Source organism: Zalophus californianus, chromosome 17 (assembly GCF_009762305.2).
Source record: "Zalophus californianus isolate mZalCal1 chromosome 17, mZalCal1.pri.v2, whole genome shotgun sequence".
In the NCBI taxonomy this organism is placed as follows: Eukaryota; Metazoa; Chordata; class Mammalia; order Carnivora; family Otariidae; genus Zalophus; species Zalophus californianus.
Window position 1 is genome coordinate 1,853,323 of NC_045611.1, and position 18,194 is coordinate 1,871,516.

At 48.4% G+C, this 18,194-nt stretch overlaps 1 protein-coding gene across 4 annotated transcripts in view; it reads left to right on the forward strand.

The window, feature by feature from the left end:
* The first annotated feature begins 662 nt into the window (after positions 1 to 662).
* KLHDC4 (kelch domain containing 4) overlaps positions 663 to 18,194 on the forward strand; it is a 50,699-nt gene continuing 33,167 nt past the window's right edge. The window contains exons 1-4 of one of the 4 annotated variants that reach the window (XM_027618537.2): positions 663 to 814; positions 3,971 to 4,062; positions 7,940 to 8,018; positions 8,744 to 8,842. In XM_027618537.2, coding sequence (XP_027474338.2) covers positions 716 to 814; positions 3,971 to 4,062; positions 7,940 to 8,018; positions 8,744 to 8,842 — 369 coding nt within the window. In that variant the 5' untranslated portion in view covers positions 663 to 715. Of the gene's footprint in view, positions 815 to 3,970; positions 4,063 to 7,939; positions 8,024 to 8,743; positions 8,843 to 18,194 lie in introns of those variants that run through there. The other 3 variants (XM_027618538.2, XM_027618539.2, XM_027618540.2) reach the window with 3 other exon arrangements.

Below are 18,194 nucleotides of genomic sequence, written 5' to 3' on the forward strand. Positions count from 1 at the left end.
GCCGACCACAGCCCTGCACGCCCTACAAAGAGCTTCCCCATCTCCAAGGCTGCTCCAGTCGAGTCCTGGAGCGCACCGCGCGGGCAGGCTGCTTCAGCCTCCAGGGCACGGGGAGCCGACTGCGCCGGAGGGGCTCCTCCGCCGTCCTCGGGCGACGAAGGAGCGGGTCCGCCGGGGCGGGGCGCGCGAGGGAGCTCCGAGGACGGCGGGCCGCACGACGAGCCTCCGTCCCTAGCACGGCGTCCTGAGCGCCCAAGACACGGGCGGCCCTTCTCGTGTGGGAGCAGGGGCCGTCTTCACCTAAGAGTCTGTAAACCCTGGAAGGCGTGGGAACATTTTTCTGGGGCGTGAGGTCGAAGCAGTCACTTAATTTTAAGAGGGTCCGAGTTAGAAGCGAAGGCGACTCGCGCCCCGCGTCACCCCGCTGGGTCACTAAGTGCGGGGGCGCCAAGCAGCGGCTCGCCCCGGCCGGCCCCGGGGGAGCGGGAGAGCCGACAGCTTCTCGCCTACGCGCCTCGCAGCCCGAGGGCCCCCAGGCGCTCCCCGCAGCCCCAGCCCCCCGGCCACGGGAGGGAGGGGCCGCCGGCCGGAAGCGCGTAGTGCGGGGGCGGGACGGCAGTGTCGCATTTCCGCGCGCCGGCCGCCGCGGGCACGTATTTCCGGCGCGCCGCTGCCCGCCCCTCTGGGAGTCCTGGTACCCCCTCGGACCGGCGCGATGGGCAAGAAGGGCAAGAAGGAGAAGAAGGGCCGCGGGGCGGAGAAGACGGCTGCCAAGATGGAGAAGAAGGTGTCCAAGCGCTCGCGGAAGGAGGAGGTGAGCGAGGCCGGCAGCCAGGCCCGGCGCGCCCTCCGCTCGAGCTGCCCGCCACCCGGAGCGCGCCGCTGCGGTCCCGGGTCGCGTCGGGCTTCCCTCGGCCGGCGGGGCTGGCGGGTCCGGGTGAGGGGGCGTGGCTCGGCGACGGTGGGGTCTGGGGCGAGGGCCTGAGCTTCCGAGCCTCTGCCCTTACCCTCAGAGAGAGGGTAAATGACCCTCACGGCGGCTCCGAGCCGTGAGCTTCCCTGGGAGCGAGTGCAGCGCGGGGTTTCCAGGACAGCTCTTGGGAGCACCGCTGTCTTCTCTCTCCCGCCCTCCGTCTCTCCTTTCTGTCTCTCTCGGTCTCTCAGTCTCCATCTCTGCTGCCCCCGCCCCCGCCCCCGCCCCCGCCCCCGCCCCCCAAGCCCGGGCTGCAGATGGATCGGTGCTGAGTTTAGCGCGGAGGGTTCTGCTTTCTGTTGGCGGTTGCTCGCGCGCTTCCTAACCTGGGTGATTTATGATGCTTCGCGAGTGTGTGCTGTGCTGCCTGGGCGTCCGTCCTCATGACCAGGTGAGGTAGGTAGCTTTGGCACGCCCAGCTGATAGCGAGGAAGTCAGAAACGAGTCACGGCTGTGAAGTGGCGCCGAGCTATAGTTTGACCAGGTGTTCCCAATTCCCAGCTCTGACTCCACACTGCTCCCTTTTTCTTCAAAGCCTTTCATGTCTCTGTTTCCTCATCTGTCAAGTAATGGGGTCGGGCTTTTCCTTCTGCTTCCTCTGGGCTCTGCTGTTGTCAGGTTCTTCACCACTTCCCTGTGCAGCCACAGGCCTGGCTTTGCATCTCCTCTCTGGCACAGCTAGCCGGAAGGCCTCAGAGGAGCATGACCTGTCCGTGCAACCTCTGTGCCTCAGTTTCTCACGTGTGGCTGCACAGGCCTGGGTACGGTCATGGCACAGAAAGATAGTGAATTTGTGGGGCATCTTTAGAACAGAGCTTGGCACATAGTAAGCACTCAGTAACTGTTAGCTGGTTTTCACTCGTGTCCCGTCTCTCTGCAGAGCCCGGTGCTTAGGGGAGGACAGGGGCTCCCCTGTGGGGAGAGAAAGCCTGTCGGGTCTGGGGCCTGGGACTTTGCGTGTTGCCTTCATCAGTCCTCAAAACAGATCTTGAGGATCACTGGTCGTCTGATGAGGTCATGCCCATAGAGGATACTCTCCCTTTCTTAAAGTCAACTGTGTCATATGATGTAACCTCCTCATGAGAGTGCATCCCCTCATTTCCTGGCTAGGGCCCTGAGGGCGGATCTTGGAGACAACTGGGAATTCTGCCCACCACAGAACTCACGTGATACCTGCTTGACAACTCCACTTGGGTGTCACACACGCTCCTGCCCCTTCCACACTGTGCGTGTTGAAGCCCTTTGCCCCCAGGAAGGTAATCTCTCGGGTGAATGACCCTGGGCCAGGCGCTCTGGAGTAACTGTGACTCCCAACAGTCAGTCCCTTCACCCAGGTCTCCATAAAGTTCCAGTGGGTCAGGAATTTGCCTTGCCTACCTGAGGCAGCGGTTTTGCATTAGAGATGTGCTGGTCGATAGGAGAGCCTTTAGGCAACTGCTCACATAGAAGTGGCAGGATAGTGATTGCTTTTGTGGACCGCCAGGAGGGTGAAAACTGGCAGAGCCCCTTTGGATCCCAGTTTGTCCATATCGAGAAAAGTGGAAGCTGCCACATAGCAGTTATGCACTTGAAGGCTTACCTTGGAGAAACTTCCAGCTACACAAAGACATTTCACAAAAACGAACACAGTAGTGTTTGTGAAAACAAAGCACTTTCAATTGACCCAGATGTTCAGCGGCAGCAGGATGGGTGGAGAAGCCGGGAGGGGAGGGAGTGGTAACTCGGCCACAGTGAACACGATTGGAGTCGGGGTGTCAAACTTCATTCAGCGGCATTGAGCAAAACAAGTTGCAGGAGAATGTCCAATATGATGCAGGTGACATGAAGTTGAAAAATGTGAAACGATAATACGTGTTACTTAGGGACTTGTTTACGTGTAGTAAGAGTACAAAGAAATGCGTAATAGTAAGGAGCACTCTGTCCCAGAAAGTGGCTGCTTCCTGGGGGCTCATGGGTACACACAGGGGAGGTGGAGGGCTGCAGGAGGTGGCTGTTCAGGCCGAGGAATGTGGTGTTCTGATGTAAGGAACTGAGGCAGCCTTTGCAGCTTGGAGCCAGGAGGTGGGGTGGGAAATGAAAAGGGATCGTCTGGAAGTGTTTTTAGGTTCAGGAAGGACGTCTGCCTATATTGTGGAATGTGGAACTGGGGAATGAGAGCTGTGGGGTTGGGGTGAGAGAAGCAGGGGAGAAGGAGGTGGGGACACATCTGAGATCCCAGCATGAGCAAGGGGAGGAGAGTGAGCATTCAAGAAGAGAGTAAGGATGGAAGGAAATTTTCTGCATGGTGCACAGGTCACACATCACTTGGGTGTGTGTGTGTGTGTGTGTGTGTGAGTGATCACTAGTAGATGCAGGGATATGACTGGACTGGGAGTAGGAAGACCAGGTTCTAGTGCTGTCCAGCTGGGCAGGTAAATTGGCACCTTAACTTCTAAATCTGTTTCTGCGGTTGTAAGAATAGAGACCTTCTTACCCAGATTAGCTGCAGCTGATAGCTGCTGAGCTCTCAGCCTGCAGGCACAGTTCTAAACAGACAAGTCTTGCTTGGAGCTCACCTTTTATTATTTTGGTGGGAGCGCGATGTAAACAAAATGAGTAAGAGCAGGGGAGTCGCAGACACTGCTATGCAGACTGCAGAGCATGTGGTGGGGCGGCCAGGCCTGGCCACAGTGAGAAGTGGTGGAAGGTGCTGGCAGAAGTCAGGGAGGGCTTGTCTAAATGGGAGGCCCTTTGTGGGGAGTGTGAGGGTTTGGAATGAGATGGTACATGCAGTGTGTGCATCTATGTGTACTTCCAAGAAAACTGCCTGTAGGGTCAAGCTCTGAGTATTTTTGCAAGTGTCAGAGTCTGTGTCCCTGAAATGGGAGGAACATGTGCTCATCCCTGGATGTGACTGGACCCCGGGCGGGTCATACAGAGTGGGAAGGTTGAAGCAGGTTTTTGACCACAAGAGGATTTAAGAACATGTCTCAGGTGTGACTGCTTGTTTGCCTTTAGGAAGACCTTGAAGCTCTGATAGCCCATTTCCAGACACTGGATGCCACAAAGACTCAGATTGTGGAGACACCGTGCCCCCCACCTTCACCAAGGTAAGCCAGCAAGGACTCTTCATTCGAGCGTCTGATGGATTTGTGTACATTGGAAAACCACTTTAAATTGGCACCATGTTTTCATAAGTAACCAGGCACATGGAATGTTTTCCTCATTAAAACCCATTCCCATTCCTTCCCAAGCCCAAGTTACCACTCCCTCCCCTCCCGGGTTCTCCACCCAGATAAGCTCCCACAAAACGGTTTTTTCACTTTTCTTCTGAAGAATGGGAGAGAGGCTTTTCAGATCTGTTGTCACAAGAAACACAGAAACAAGGTCCCCTGGCTCAGCTGCTCAGCAGGGATTGTGCCATTCAAAAGCTGTCCAACTGATCACAGTTCATGGACGAGAGCATTGCCCCAGTGAGCTCTTCAGTTTTTAAACTTTTCAGGGGGCGCCTGGGTGGCTCCGTTGGTTAAGCGACTGCCTTCGGCTCAGGTCATGATCCTGGAGTCCCGGGATCGAGTCCCATATCGGGCTCCCTGCTCCGCAGGGAGTCTGCTTCTCCCTCTGACCCTCCCCCCCTCATGCTCTCTCTCTCTCAAATAAATAAATAAAATCTTAAAAAAAAAAAGTGTGTGTCACAGGCGTAGAACTTCAGATTACAGTCTTTTGTTGCTGTTAGTAACGACAAGTGTGATTTTCAAACATAAACGTGTGTAAGCCATTTTAAATGAATTTGTAAATTACTTGAAGAACTCCAGAGTCTTCTGTAGGATTTCAGATACTTGGAATGAGCCAAAACGAGCAGGCCTTGGTTTTCCTCTTTCTTACTCTTCTGTGTCAATTGCTGTCCTCTCAGCTTCTGAATTCTAGGTGTGTTAAAAGTTGATTTAGGGCCCTCTAATTCTTGTATTTGCTACTAACAGGCTAGAGGGAAAACCCTGAATGCATTGAGTTAGGAATCAGGAAAGGCCAAATGACCCTAGAAAAGATACCACCTTCAGAGAAGGGGAAATGCATTAACTTCACAAGCACACGAGACTGGTTTGGTCGAGAAATGATTCGCTTCCTTTCCCTCAGAATAAAAATTAATCTTACTAGTGTTGCTGTCAGAAATGAGATTAATTTTTTTTTTTTAAGATTTTATTTATTTATTTGACAGAGACAGTGAGAGAGGGAACACAAACAGGGGGAGTGGGAGAGGGAGAAGCAGGCATCCCGCCGAGCAGGGAGCCCTATGCGGGGCTCAGTCCCAGGACCCTGGGATCATGACCTGAGCCGGAGGCAGACGCTTAACGACTGAGCCACCCAGGTGCCACAGAAATGAGATTAATCTTACTAGAGCTGCCACCAGCCCGGGTGGAGGCCCGGGTCCAGCATGTCAGGAGGGGGGTGCCAGTCGTGCCTCTGATGCCCAAATCCCACCGCCTCAGACACGGGGTTTAGTTTCCCCTGTCCAGAGATGGGGGGACAACATGGTGGCCCCTGTGCAGAACAGGGTGACGCAGAGTGCTATCCAGCAGCTCCTGGGGTTGCGAGTTGTCCCTGTCTTCACGTAAGAGACATCAGGAAGCGGATGTACTTCCCCCCCCCCACCCCCCGTATTTGGCGTGTTATCCCGGGGGACACAGAAGTTACACATGTGGTAGACACACATTGTCCTTGGAATGGTTAAAGCAAGTGAGTCCTTGAGATCGTGAATGCTTCGTACCTACAGCACCCCTGAGGGAAGCCATTCTGAATGTGGATTGATTTCCCCCCCATCACCCTCCCCCCCACCTTTTGGTGACGTTTAAAAACTTCCCTAAAGTAATGTGCCCAAAAAGCCAGATTTAATGTTAGGATATAATTAGGAACCTTGGCTCTTCCCTGGTCAGCTGGGAATGCTTTCTGATGGGGCTGAGATATGATGAGATCTTTCAGTCAGTAACCTTAGTAACTTCTCCCCCCATCCTTCTCCATCATATTATAGGAAAAAACCATGAAAATTACCAAGTTTTGTGAGTGTATGTATTCCCAGGTATTGGCTGCGATACAATTTAATGGGGAAGCAAGGACCATAGACCAGGTGCATGACGGAGGGGGTGCGTGTGGCCGGTGTGGAGGGCGGGGACCCTGTGGGGGCTCTGGGCCTGACTTGGATTACTGTTTCCTAGCTGTGCTTGTTAATTTTCCATAGAAAATTTTAATAGGTGTTAAGTGGAAAAAAAATTTGGGGTTAACTTTGGGAAACATGGTTTCCTTTTGAAATTTTTAAGAAACTGTGGTAATATATATCTAACATAGAATTTCCCATTTTAACCATTTTTAACTGTGCTGTTCACTGGGATTCCTTACATTCACGGTGCTCTGGACCCGTGAGCTGTCACTCCCCATGCCCCTCCTCTTGGCCCCTGGTGACCACTACTTCCTGGTGTTTGATTTGCCTCTTCTAGATAAGTGAAGTCGCATAAGTGAAGTCTCACAACGGCTGTCCTTTTGTGTCTGGCTTCTTTCGCTTAGCATAACCTTAAGGTTCATGCATGTTGTAGCATGAACCTGAACTCCATTCCTTTTTAAGACGGATTAGTATTCCATTGTATGGATGCACCGTATTCATCTTGTCGATAGACCCTTGGGTTTCCACCTTTGGGCCCCTGTGAGTAATGCTGTAATGAACGTGGGCATGCAGGTGTTTCTTCGAGTCCCTGTTTACCGGTTTCTTTGGCACGTACCTAGGAGTGGAACTGCTGGGTCATGTGCTAATTCTTTGTTTAACTGTGAGACTGTTTTCCACAGTATAGTCCAATTTTTTTTTTTAAGATTTATTTATTTATTTTAGGGAGAGAGAGCATGAGCGGGGAGAGGGGCAGAGGGGGAGAGAGAGAGAGAATCTCAAGCAGACTCCACACCGACCCCAGGGCTTGATCTCACAACCCTGAGATCGTGACCTGAGCTGAAATTAAGAGTCAGACGCTCAACCCACTGAGCGCCCAGATGCCCCAGCATAGTCCTATTTTATAACATTGGTTTCTTTATGGCAAACTTTCTAAACCTATAGAATGTTTTTGTGTACAGTAAATCCCCAAGAGAAAAAGAGAGTTGTCTGATTTCTCAAACTTATCTGACATTGAAACCTTTGTCTTCCTTTATGAAGTATCTTCTGAAATTACTGTTACAGCCTGCCCCCTGAGGAAGGCCACATGAGGGATTTTGAAAGAAGGGGATTTTCCAGTGATTGTTTGTCTCGCCCTCCCACCCCCATCACTGTCTTACTTTCTGCTGAGATGGGCCACGTGTATTTATAGTTTCCTTTTAGCTGGTCTTTTGTCCTCATGTGTGATATAAGTAGGAAGCTATTTGTGTTTTTTAGTGTAAGCTATCTGGATACATACTGGAATGTTTAAGTACTGGACTTTTTAAACAGTGAAAGATTTATTTATTTACTGGAGAGAGAGTGCAGAGTGAGAGAGAGCATGACCAGTGGGGAGAGGCAGGGAGAGGGAGAAGCAGGCTTCCCGCTGACAGGGAGCCCAATGCAGGGCTCGATCCCAAGGACCCTGGGATCATGACCTGAGCTGAAGTCAGATGCTTAACGACTGAGCCACCCAGGCATCCCTATAAACAGTTTTGACTGTGATTTAAGAGGATAGACCTGTAAAAATAAGTTAGCTGTGGGAAATGTGGCCCTTAAATTAGGAGCACTTAGACTTCCCACTGCCTGATGGTTTTTACCCAAATGCTGTGTGAGTCACCCAGGTCCAGGGCCCTCCTGGTGTTCTGGCTGTGAGTGATTTTAAGGGTTAGGGGCCTTAGCTAAGTTCCCAGCGCCAGGCTTGTCTTTGACAGAAGTCTGGGGAGCTGATACAGCCCTCTGGTGGAAAGGAGGCCAGCTCTCAGCTGGGCGCCACGTGGCTGGATTGTGTGTTGAACTGTTGCTTCTGTCTCTTATAGGTTACATGCCTCTCTCTCTGCTCATCCTGAGAAAGACGAATTAATCCTTTTCGGAGGTGAATATTTCAATGGCCAAAAAGTAAAGTATATATTTTTTTCTTTTCTCCTCAAATTTTCATGGGTCTCATTTTGAATAAAATTAGTTTAAAGCCATGATATCAAATATGCATTGGTCCCACCTCCTGGGCCTGTAGGACTGGCATGTGACCTTGTCCTTGAGAAGCCACCAGGATCCTTCAGTGAGCTTTAGACTCACAGCTCTTACCGCCTGCTTGAGATCGACCAGCACACTGCTCACTTGGCTTGATTATTCATATGCTCATGATGGGTTTCAGTTGTTTGAATAGTGGAAGAAAGTGCTGATAAATTGTAGAGCTAATTTTCATTTTTGAGCAGACCAAATAGACTTGTGTTTCAGAATTGTGTATGAAACATTTAGAAAAGCCTGAGTTTGCCTTCCCTCCATGCTGAGGATCCCTGTGAGTTTGACTTAACTTGTTCATCTCCCACTCTGAATTCTCATCCTTTAAGAACCAGGCTTGACTTTGAGAGATGACTTGCCAAGCAGCAAAGGGTATTGGTACCTTACGTGCTAAGAGGCATGGTGGGCAGACAGTTTTTTTCTTTGTCGTTATCCCAAAGGATCCGAGGGGCCCAGCCACAGGCTTCCTGCATTGGTATGATTTACATGGCTTTAGGAAACCTGTTTCCTGGGGAAAGCTAGTGATTGAGATCCTGCTTTCCACTACTGTCACTTGCATGGAGGTTTCATTGATGACACGAAGTCCCTCTTCCTTTTTGCAGACATTTATGTATAATGAACTATACATCTACAATATCAGGAAGGACTCCTGGACCAAAATGGAGATCCCCAATCCACCTCCAAGGCGCTGTGCTCACCAGGTATGTGTCCGTGTTGACCCTCCGCCTTCTTTTCCTGTGAGGGTCTGTTGTGTGCTCGTGGAGTTGGTAGACGACAGGTGGCCTGGTAGAGAAGGCAGGGGGGCTTACACATGGTCCCACTTGCTGTCACTGACTTGAACGCATTGCTAAGTTTCTTGCTCTTCAGTGTCTTCACTTATGAGATGGAGAGGCACACCTTCTCCAGGTGGCCTGAAGAGCATGGGAAAGAATCTAGGTAAATCTACTTTGTGTGGTGCCTAGGACACAGCAGCCGCGTGGCAGGATACTCCTCCTCCATCGGAGTGAGAGGCTCCCGTAGGATCCAGACCTGGTGGCTAGCGAGAGGAATTCCTCGGGAGAAACGGAATGTTCCAGGGTAGTCATTGAGGCACGACATGGGTCATAACCAGAGATAATGAAGGGTGCTGAAGTCAGCCTGTTGTTGGCTGGTTTCTGCTTCCCTGGGGAGCTCTGTCAGAGCTGCTGCCCCTGTCCAGTTCTGTAACTCCACGAGGACGGGCCCTTAGTTTTTTCTGTTCATTGTCCTAACCCCAGACTGGGAACAGTGTCAGGGCACAAAAAATAATTTGAATGAGTGATACGTTTTCAGCATGGAGAAAAAAGATTGTACGAGCCTGTCGTGGTGCAAGTGAAGCATCCCTCTGCAGTACGTGGGATCCTTTCTCGGGTTCTCTCCTCACGGGTAGCCTGCTGATCTGAAACTGGGTCTGCGAGGAGGCCTCCCCTGTCTGAACTGCACATAGAGCCTGGCAGGCATTTGGACTGGTTTGTGTTTTAGAAAAGAAGAATGTACTTGCAGGTTTAGCAGTACGATCTTAGTAAGCTTTGATTTTAATAAGTAATGGATCTTTTTTTTTCTTTTAAAGATTTTATTTATTTATTTGGCAGAGAGAGAGTGAGCACAGTTTCCTGAGCAGAGAGCCGGACGCGGGACTCAATCCCAGGACTCTGGGATCATGACCCGAGCTGAAGGCACATGCTTAACCCATTGAGCCACCCAGGTGTCCTAAATAATGGGATCTTGAAGTTTGATCTGTTCACCAGAGACTGCCCTAGTTCTTGAGAATGCATGATCTGCCCCAGCCCTCCAAGCTGAGGACGAGTCCTGTCTTGTCCCAGCCATGATCTGTCCATGTCCCCAGCCCTCCCAGACAACTCCTTGGATTCCTGGACCCCAAGAATGCTCACGTTCTGATGGAGCAGTCCCACTCTGGGCCCATGTCACGTGATGTGGGCTCAGGGGCTTCTCCCGAGTTTGTTTTCTTATCCATTTTAATCACAGTTATTTTTTTTAAAAGATTTTATTTATTTATTTGACAGAGACAACAGCGAGAGAGGGAACACAAGCAGGGGGAGTGGGAGAGGGAGAAGCAGGCTTCCCGCGGAGCAGGGAGCCCGACGCGGGACTCGATCCCAGGACCCCGAGATCATGACCTGAGCGAAGGCAGTCACTTAACCAACTGAGCCACCCAGGCGCCCTTAATCACAGTTATTAATTGTGGTCTTGAAGAATAAGTGTAAAAGTCTTTGTGATTTTTAAATGCAATTATTTTGCCAGAGTGCTCAGCAGGCTCTGATTCATATGCATGCCTTAGGAGGACTTTCCTAGTCTGGGACTTAATAATATCTTTGTAGTTAAGGTTGGTTCGCCGCTTTCTCTGAATTTCACAATGAATCAGAGCCACAGGGAACAGAAAATTGGTTGTAAAGTCTTTGGCCTGAAGGTCATTACAGTCCAAATTCTACGACATTGAATTCTGTGACCTAAAACCTTCCTTTTTATAGACTTGTTCAGTGTGATGTCAGAGGTCATGTTCTTTATCTTCTCTTTAACTGAGGCATAGGGGGTGGAAAGAGGAAGCCTGCATGTACACCATTCTTTGTCTTCTAGATTCTGGAGTTCTGGGGGGTGAAGTTGATTTTAGTGTGTAATTTGAGAGTTTAGGTGGCTTTTCTATGAGAACACAGCCCAGTGAGAGAGAGGAAAGGGCGCTGGTGCCTGCTGGGTGTGTTTGGCCGGATGTGTGCAGGCTTCAGTGACTCGCTGCTCCTCTTGGCACCCCGTTTTCTGGGAGGAGGACGCAGTCACACAGCTGTGCCTAGAGCGTGAGGATGCCACCACCAGTGGGAGGGGGCCGCTGAGAACTGCAGGGACAGGTGACGAGGAGGTGGCCGTCGTCAGATCACGTCTTCTTGATCCCTGGATGGTTTCTCCCAAAGTAGTCACTAAAACTCACGTGAAACAAAAGGGGTTCTCCCCTGAAATAGAAAACAGTTGATGGATAAAAATATCCTCTGTGTTCTTATCAGTCTAGTGCATTAATGAGCAGTAAGTAGTTTCGGAGAGAGGTTAACGTGTAAGAGACCTTTCTTCGTGAGATAAGCAGAATTCCACAGTGGTCCGTTGGAGCTGCAGGAAGTGTCAGCCTCCGTCTGAGTCCTGGCTCTGTCTCAGTCCCCGGGAGCAGGCATGGCGGGGGTCCTGGGTTGCTCCCTCAGGAGATGGGAGGCATCTTGTACATTCGAGGCACCCTTCTGGGGCTGGGATACGGTGACAAAAAAGACCAATTTGCCTTTCCTGACGATGTCCCATGGTTTGGGTTTTCTCTGGTCCTGGTGGCCTCATGTGTTTTTTGGACCCCCACTTTCACAAAGCTGAAGCTGCTGTCAAATCTGTTCCGAGTCTGTTACTTTGGATTCTGATGGGTTTTTTTTTGGCATTTGGAGGGAGAGTGGGGAACTTAGGGTTTTCCAGATGTGACTTGATTCCAGTTAATGCAACAATAAGCAGACCCAAGTGCCTGGGCGGCATACAGCCTCGTGGGACGGGTGAGAGCGAGGTGCTGGTGAAGCCAACCTTACCTCGCCCCTGGAGCGGTGCGGCCGTGCTTTGTCTTTGTGAGGCCCAGCTGTCGGTTTCAACAGGAACTTCCAAACCGCTGTGTGTATGTGTGCATGAATATGTATACATTTAACGTTGTTTTAGTTTTATTGTTTAATTTCCCAAATATGCAAGTTAATCACTCAGGAGAGGGCCGAGGTGGGTAAGCTTGCTGGGTAGGGAAGCTTCCAGCCCAGTGACCTCACTTTCCTGCCCAGTCGGCCAGGCCTGTCGTGAGGAGCTGCCGGCTGGTCCAGCCCATGCCTTGATGGCTTCCATAAGAAGAATCCGTATTTTAGGATATCGTAGGAAGTCATTTCATTAGTGCTTAGACTTTTTAAAACGTAAACTCTTTAAGATCTCCTTACTGGGCCCTGAATGTGTTATTTTTGTGTTATGTTTTGAGGTGAATGTACATTTTGTGGGTATCTTCTGGCAAATTTTTTTCTTCTGCTGCAGGACATTTTAGAGTACAGTGTGTTTATTCTGAGATCAGCTTTAACTGACAGTGACCTTAATAAAAATCAGTTCTTGGAGAAATTTGGCACGGATCCGTGACCTCGATTAGATCCCTTTCTTACTGCTTTCCCTTTCACTCACTTAACAGTTATGAAGTAGGGGCGCCTGGGTAGCTCAGTCGTTAGGCGTCTGCTGTCGGCTCAGGTCGTGGTCCCAGGGTCCTGGGATTGAGCCCCGCATCGGGCTCCCTGCTCAGCGGGAAGCCTGCTTCTCCCTCTCCCACTCCCCCTGCTTGTGTTCCCTCTCTCACTGTCTCTCTCTCTCTGTCAAATAAAAACAAACCAAAACAAAACAAAAAAAACAGTTATGAAATAGAAGGAATTTGGAAATTTAACTTGGATGAGACTGAAACTTTTGAGTTGGAATTATAAGATCCTGTTGCTAATTCCCAAATGAACCACTTTGTTCCTTATTTCTGTAGCCAAGAAACTTTTTTTAAATCTTTTTCTTACTTTGATATAGAGCTGTATATTGTTTTTACTCATAGATAATCTATTAAAAATATTTGAATGGGGCGGATTATTTGAAATAACTAGACTTGTAAAACATGTCTTGCTGAAGGTTGTATTTGCACAGTAGTGTGACTTCTGTGCATTTCAGTACAGGCATGCAAACTAGTTTCCCTAGAAAACACTATTATAAAGATGTTTCAGTTTAAGCATCATCAGTAATGTGACAAGGTGCCCCCACATGTGTAATGCACGTACTTTTTTTTTTTTTTTTTTGCAGAAGGGGAAAAAAACAAGATGAATTTAATTTACCCTAAAACCCATTTTCTTCATCTTTAGGGCTGGCAAGTAAGGGGAGATTTTCTTTATTATCTATTTCCTTAAGATCCTTAAAAAAACACGTAATTTTGCAGGAAGTGCAGATGTAATTTATCATAATTTGTCTTTAACTGGTACATTGGAAAGGCTTCTCTCTCGGGATTGCTTTGTATTGATGTGCATTGGAGATGCGGAGCCCTAGGTGTGTCTGACCTTGCTGTGTTAGCAGCACACACGTGACTTGCCCTTTGCTTGATTTCTTAGACTTGAATTTCCTAATTTTATCGGCTGACTGGGGTTATGTTAAGTGGCTAAAGTGCCTTCTAATCTTTAAGAGATGGGTCTAGTTTGAAGTCGGTACGAAAGTAATTTGCCTAGTACTTCTCATGTAGTAGTTTTGAAATCATTCTTAAAAGGTGGAGAAAGTTCTGTGTGACTCAAAATCTCAATGCTGGATCCCAAACAGAAGTTGTGTTTCTGTGTAGTTGTTCCTATTTTTCTTGACATGGGGTTCACTGATTTTTTTTTTTCCTCTCAATTTATACATTTGTCTAAATGTTTATACATTTTTTTTTTAATAATTTCTATTCTTTATTGTTTCCTTTCACTTTGGGTTTAATTTGCCTTTTCCACTTTCTTAAGGTGGAAATGTAGAACATGTATTTTAAATCTTTTTTTTTTTTAATGTTTTATTTATTTATTCATGAGAGTCAGAGAGAGAGAGAGGCAGAGGCAGAGGGAGAAGCAGGCTCCCCGCCTGGCAGGGAGCCCGATGCGGGACTCGATCCCAGGACCCTGGGATCATGACCTGAGCCGAAGGCAGACGCTTAACCATCTGAGCCACCCAGGCGCCCCTTAAATCATCTTTTCTAATATAAGCATTTGAAGCTATATGTTTCCTCTAGGCAGTGCTTTAGCTGCATCGCGCATATTTTATTGCATTTTATCGCTCAGATTGAAGTGATCTAATTAGTTTGTGGATGTCTTATTTGACCCATGCGTTAGACTACTTAGAAGTGTGTTAATTTACAAATACTTGGAGATCTCCTGGGTTTCTTTTTGTTATTATTATCTAATGCCGTGGCAGTTTAAGAGCACTGTGTGATTGCAGACCTTTTAAAATTTTTGAGACCTATGCTTTGGCCTAACATACGTATCTTGGTATATCTTTGGTGTGTATTGGAGAAGAATATATGGTCTCTAGTTGTTGGATATGGTGTTCCTGTTAGGTCAGGTGGGTTGATATTGTTCACACCTTCCCTATCCTTACTGCCTCATCCCTGCTAATCTCCTGACGTACCCTTTGTCTGCTATTCGCACAGCCACCTCACGTTTCTTAGGATTAGTGTTTACGTGGCATATCTGTTTTCATCCTTTACATCCATTTGCGTCTCTACATTTAAAGTGCATTTCTTGGGACGCCTGGGTGGTTCAGTGGGTTAAGCATCTGCCTTCGGCTCAGGTCATGATCCCAGGGTCCTGGGATAGAGCTCCACATCAGGGAGTCCTTGCTCAGTGGGAAGCCTGCTTCTCCCTCTGCCTGCCACTCCCCCTGCTCACGCTCTCTTTCTGTCAAATAAATAATCTTAAAAAAAAAAAAATTATAAAGCGCATTTCTTATGAACAGCACTGTTGGGTCTTTTTATCCAGTATGACAGTTGTTTTTTAATTGGTGTATTTGTCTGTTTCATTCATTCATTCATTCATTCATTCATTTATAAGTAAGCCTCACACTGGGCATGGGGCTTGAACTCACGACCCTGAGAGTGAGACCTGAGCGGAAATCAAGAGTCAAACACTTAACCGGCTGAGCCACTCAGGCGTCCCTGTCCATTATGTTTAATGTGATTATTGACATGGCAGTGATGTCTTTGATATTGTTTGTTTTCTATTTGTCTCACCTGTTCTGTATTCCTTTTCGCTTTTTCCCTGCTTCTTTTGGGTTGATTGTATTTTAATATCCATTCTTTATCTTTTCTGTTGGCTTATGAGCTGTCCCTCGTCTTTGTTTTCATGCTTGTTCCGGGATTTGCAATACACATCTTTAACTTAGGACAGTCTCCCTTCAAATGATATTATACCGCTTTCCAAAAACTGTTAGAACTTTACAGTAGAATACCCACATTTTCTTCTCTCCTTTGTGCTGTTATCCCCACAATACAGTGTTACCGGTTCTGCTTTAGGCGGTTACTATGTAAAGAAATCTTGAACCGGAGAAAAAAATATCTTACATTGATTTACTAGTTTACCGTTTCTGGGACACTTCATTCCTCCGTTTTCATCTGGTAATGTTCTTCAGCCTGCAACTTCATTTACTGTTTCTTGAAGTCCAGGTTTGTTGATACCAATTTTTTTCAGCTTTTTTTTCTAAGTGGAAATGTCTTCATTTTACTTTTACATGATATGCTTGCTAGATAGCAAATTCTAGACTGACAGCACTTGAAAGATGTTCCGGTTCCTGGCTTACATTGTCCTAATGAGAGGTTAGTGGTCATTTTCATCTTTGTTCTCCTGTATTTAACGTGTCTGTTTCCTCCTCTAAGACTGCTTAAATGATTTTTCTTTCCCTTTGGCATTTTAGCAGTTTGATTTTGATGTACTTTTGAGATTTTTCTGGGAGTTCAGTTAGGTGTATGTTAGACTGTTTAATATTGTCCAATAGTCAATGAATACTTTTTTTTTCTTCTTCTTCTTCTTGCAGTGTTTTTCTTTTTTGGCTTCATTTTGGATAGTTTTTATTGCCCTTCACAGTGGATATGCTGTGAACTTGTGCATTTTTCATTTTACAGATGGTGTTTTTCATGCTAGAGATTGTTTGGTTTTTGATTACCATTCCCGTGTCTATTTATTATATTCATATTTTCCTTTAAATCTTTGGGCATATTTATAACTGTTCTCACATCCTCGTATACTGATTCTCTCATCTTACTTCTGGGTCTCCTTCTGCTCACTGACACTTCTAATGGGTCACATTTTCCCCCTCGGAATGTATGGTTAGATACTGGTTGGATGCCAAAGGGTGCTCCTGGCACTTGGCAGCACCTGGCTAGATTGGCAAATGCTGCCTGTTGACGATCTGGGTTTTGTTCTCATCTATCAGTGAAGGATGAGATTTGTCCTGGCACACGGTTCAGTCACCAGCAGATCATCGTGATCCTTTGAGGCTTTCCCCCTGGATGGCCTAGCCCGAGGGTGTGGCCTTTCCGGGGTCTCCACCGAATGCCCTGGGTGCTCAGTGACACTTTTCACACTGTCTGGTTTGGAACTTGTTGGTCTCCAAGCCCCTTGTAAGCTCAGGTTGTTTGCAGGCTTTCACCTTAGCCCTGGTGGGTATTTGCCCATCCTTCTGTGGTCGTGCCCCACAGCTGTGCAGCTTGGGGTTGGAAGGCTCCAGTGGGGCCCCTGTGTGGATTTGCAGTGTGCTCTGTCTCCAGTGTTCTGGCCTGCAAAGCAGCAGCCCTCCGCATCCCTGAACTCAGCTCAGTAAGATCACCTGCCCTGCTGCACTCCTTTACTCGCGTCGGGTGCAGAAAGTGCCTCCAGAGTCGAAGGGCTCATCCTGCCTGTTTGCCATCTCTCAGGAGCATGGTCCTGGCCTTCCTCTTGTCTGGTTACGGCTGCTTCGTGGATGGTCCAGTGTTCCCCTTGTTGCCGGAGGGAGGCTGCTGTGTTGCATGTTGGTCCCTCTTGGTCAGAAGGGCAGGTTTTATGCCTGGGCTCTTTGTAGTTTTAGTCTTCTCTTGATTAGTATGTGAACTTTTCTCTTGGTGTTCACAGTCTTTGAGGAGTAGGTTAGATGAAACTATGAGGTCGCTGACTGTAGACCCAACTTCGTGCAGCTTCCAGAGTTCCCACTGTGCTGGGCCTGCTGTTGCCGGCAAGTGGGGAATGGGACGTGGAAGACAGAGCTCTTCTTGCCTGGAGTTTGACTTCATTTTTTCGAATGACAAAAAACCAAGGCATCTGGGTGGTTCAGTTGGTTAAGTGTCCAACTCTTGGTTTTGGGCCCAGGTCATGATCTTGGGGTTGTGGGATCGAGCCCCTCTTAGGGCTCTGCCCTCAGTGGGGAGTCTGCTTGGGATTTTTTTCCCTCTGCCCCATGTGCATGCATGCTTTCTCAAATAGATCTTTTAAAAAGAATGAAAAAACTGATTATGTAAGTAATATTCATTATGAAAAGAATTAAAAAGGAAACTAAGTCCATTGTCCATTTTTCCAGAACTATTATTAATTTGTATTTTTGCATCTCTTGTCTAAACACGTAATTTGAGGGCACCTGGTGGCTCAGTCGGTTAGGTGTCTGCCTTCAGCTCAGGTCATGGTCCCAGGTCCTGAAATCGAGTCCTGTGCGGGGCTCCCTGCTCAGTGGGGAGTCTGCTCCCCACCCCCCATCCCTGGCTTGTGCTCACATGCACGTGTGCTCTCTCAAATAAATAAAATCTTAAAAAAAATACGTAATTCGTATTTTTGCATGTTGGTATTTCCTGTTGGAGTACTCATCAGTACATGCAAATCCACTGTGTGTGTGCATTGTATGATAGCTAGACTTCTGTAACGTGGGACCTCAAGGCACCTTTGTGTTGTGTAGCATGAATGTACCACCTAACTTCACCAAACTCAGCAGTGTTAGACTGGGCCTCAGCAGATCACCGCATCTGCTTTAATGATTTGAAACGATCATGTCTTCCCTGCACACGGACTGGTGTTTTAGGGTGCTAGGAAACTGGCTCGTCTCTTCATAGGGTGGTCATCTGTGCTGAGAGAGCACATACAAAATGGATTAAAATGGGAGTGGAGAGGGCCGTGTCACCCTCAGTACGCCACCAGGACCCCCAGTTAGTGCAGGGCAGGACTGGCATTGGTGACAGAGCCCCAGTTCTGCAGTGTCCTTAGGTGCCAGGCGGGGCAAAGGGCTTGCGCTGTTGTAAGGGCTTTGCGGTGCTCTGCGGGTGTCCTGGGACAGAGCCTCCTGAGAACCACTGCCTGACCCACCCAGTGTGCGCTTTTTTAGGGGGGCCTTGTGAGGTCCCCACGGCCCCGGACCTAGTTCCCCCACCCTGCCACGCTGCCTCCGGCCACGGCCACCGCTTCTGAGCTCCTGGGCAAGAAGGCCCCTCTGGTGTGAAGGACGCGCCTGTGTGTCGTCTTCGTTCCCGGGTACCCA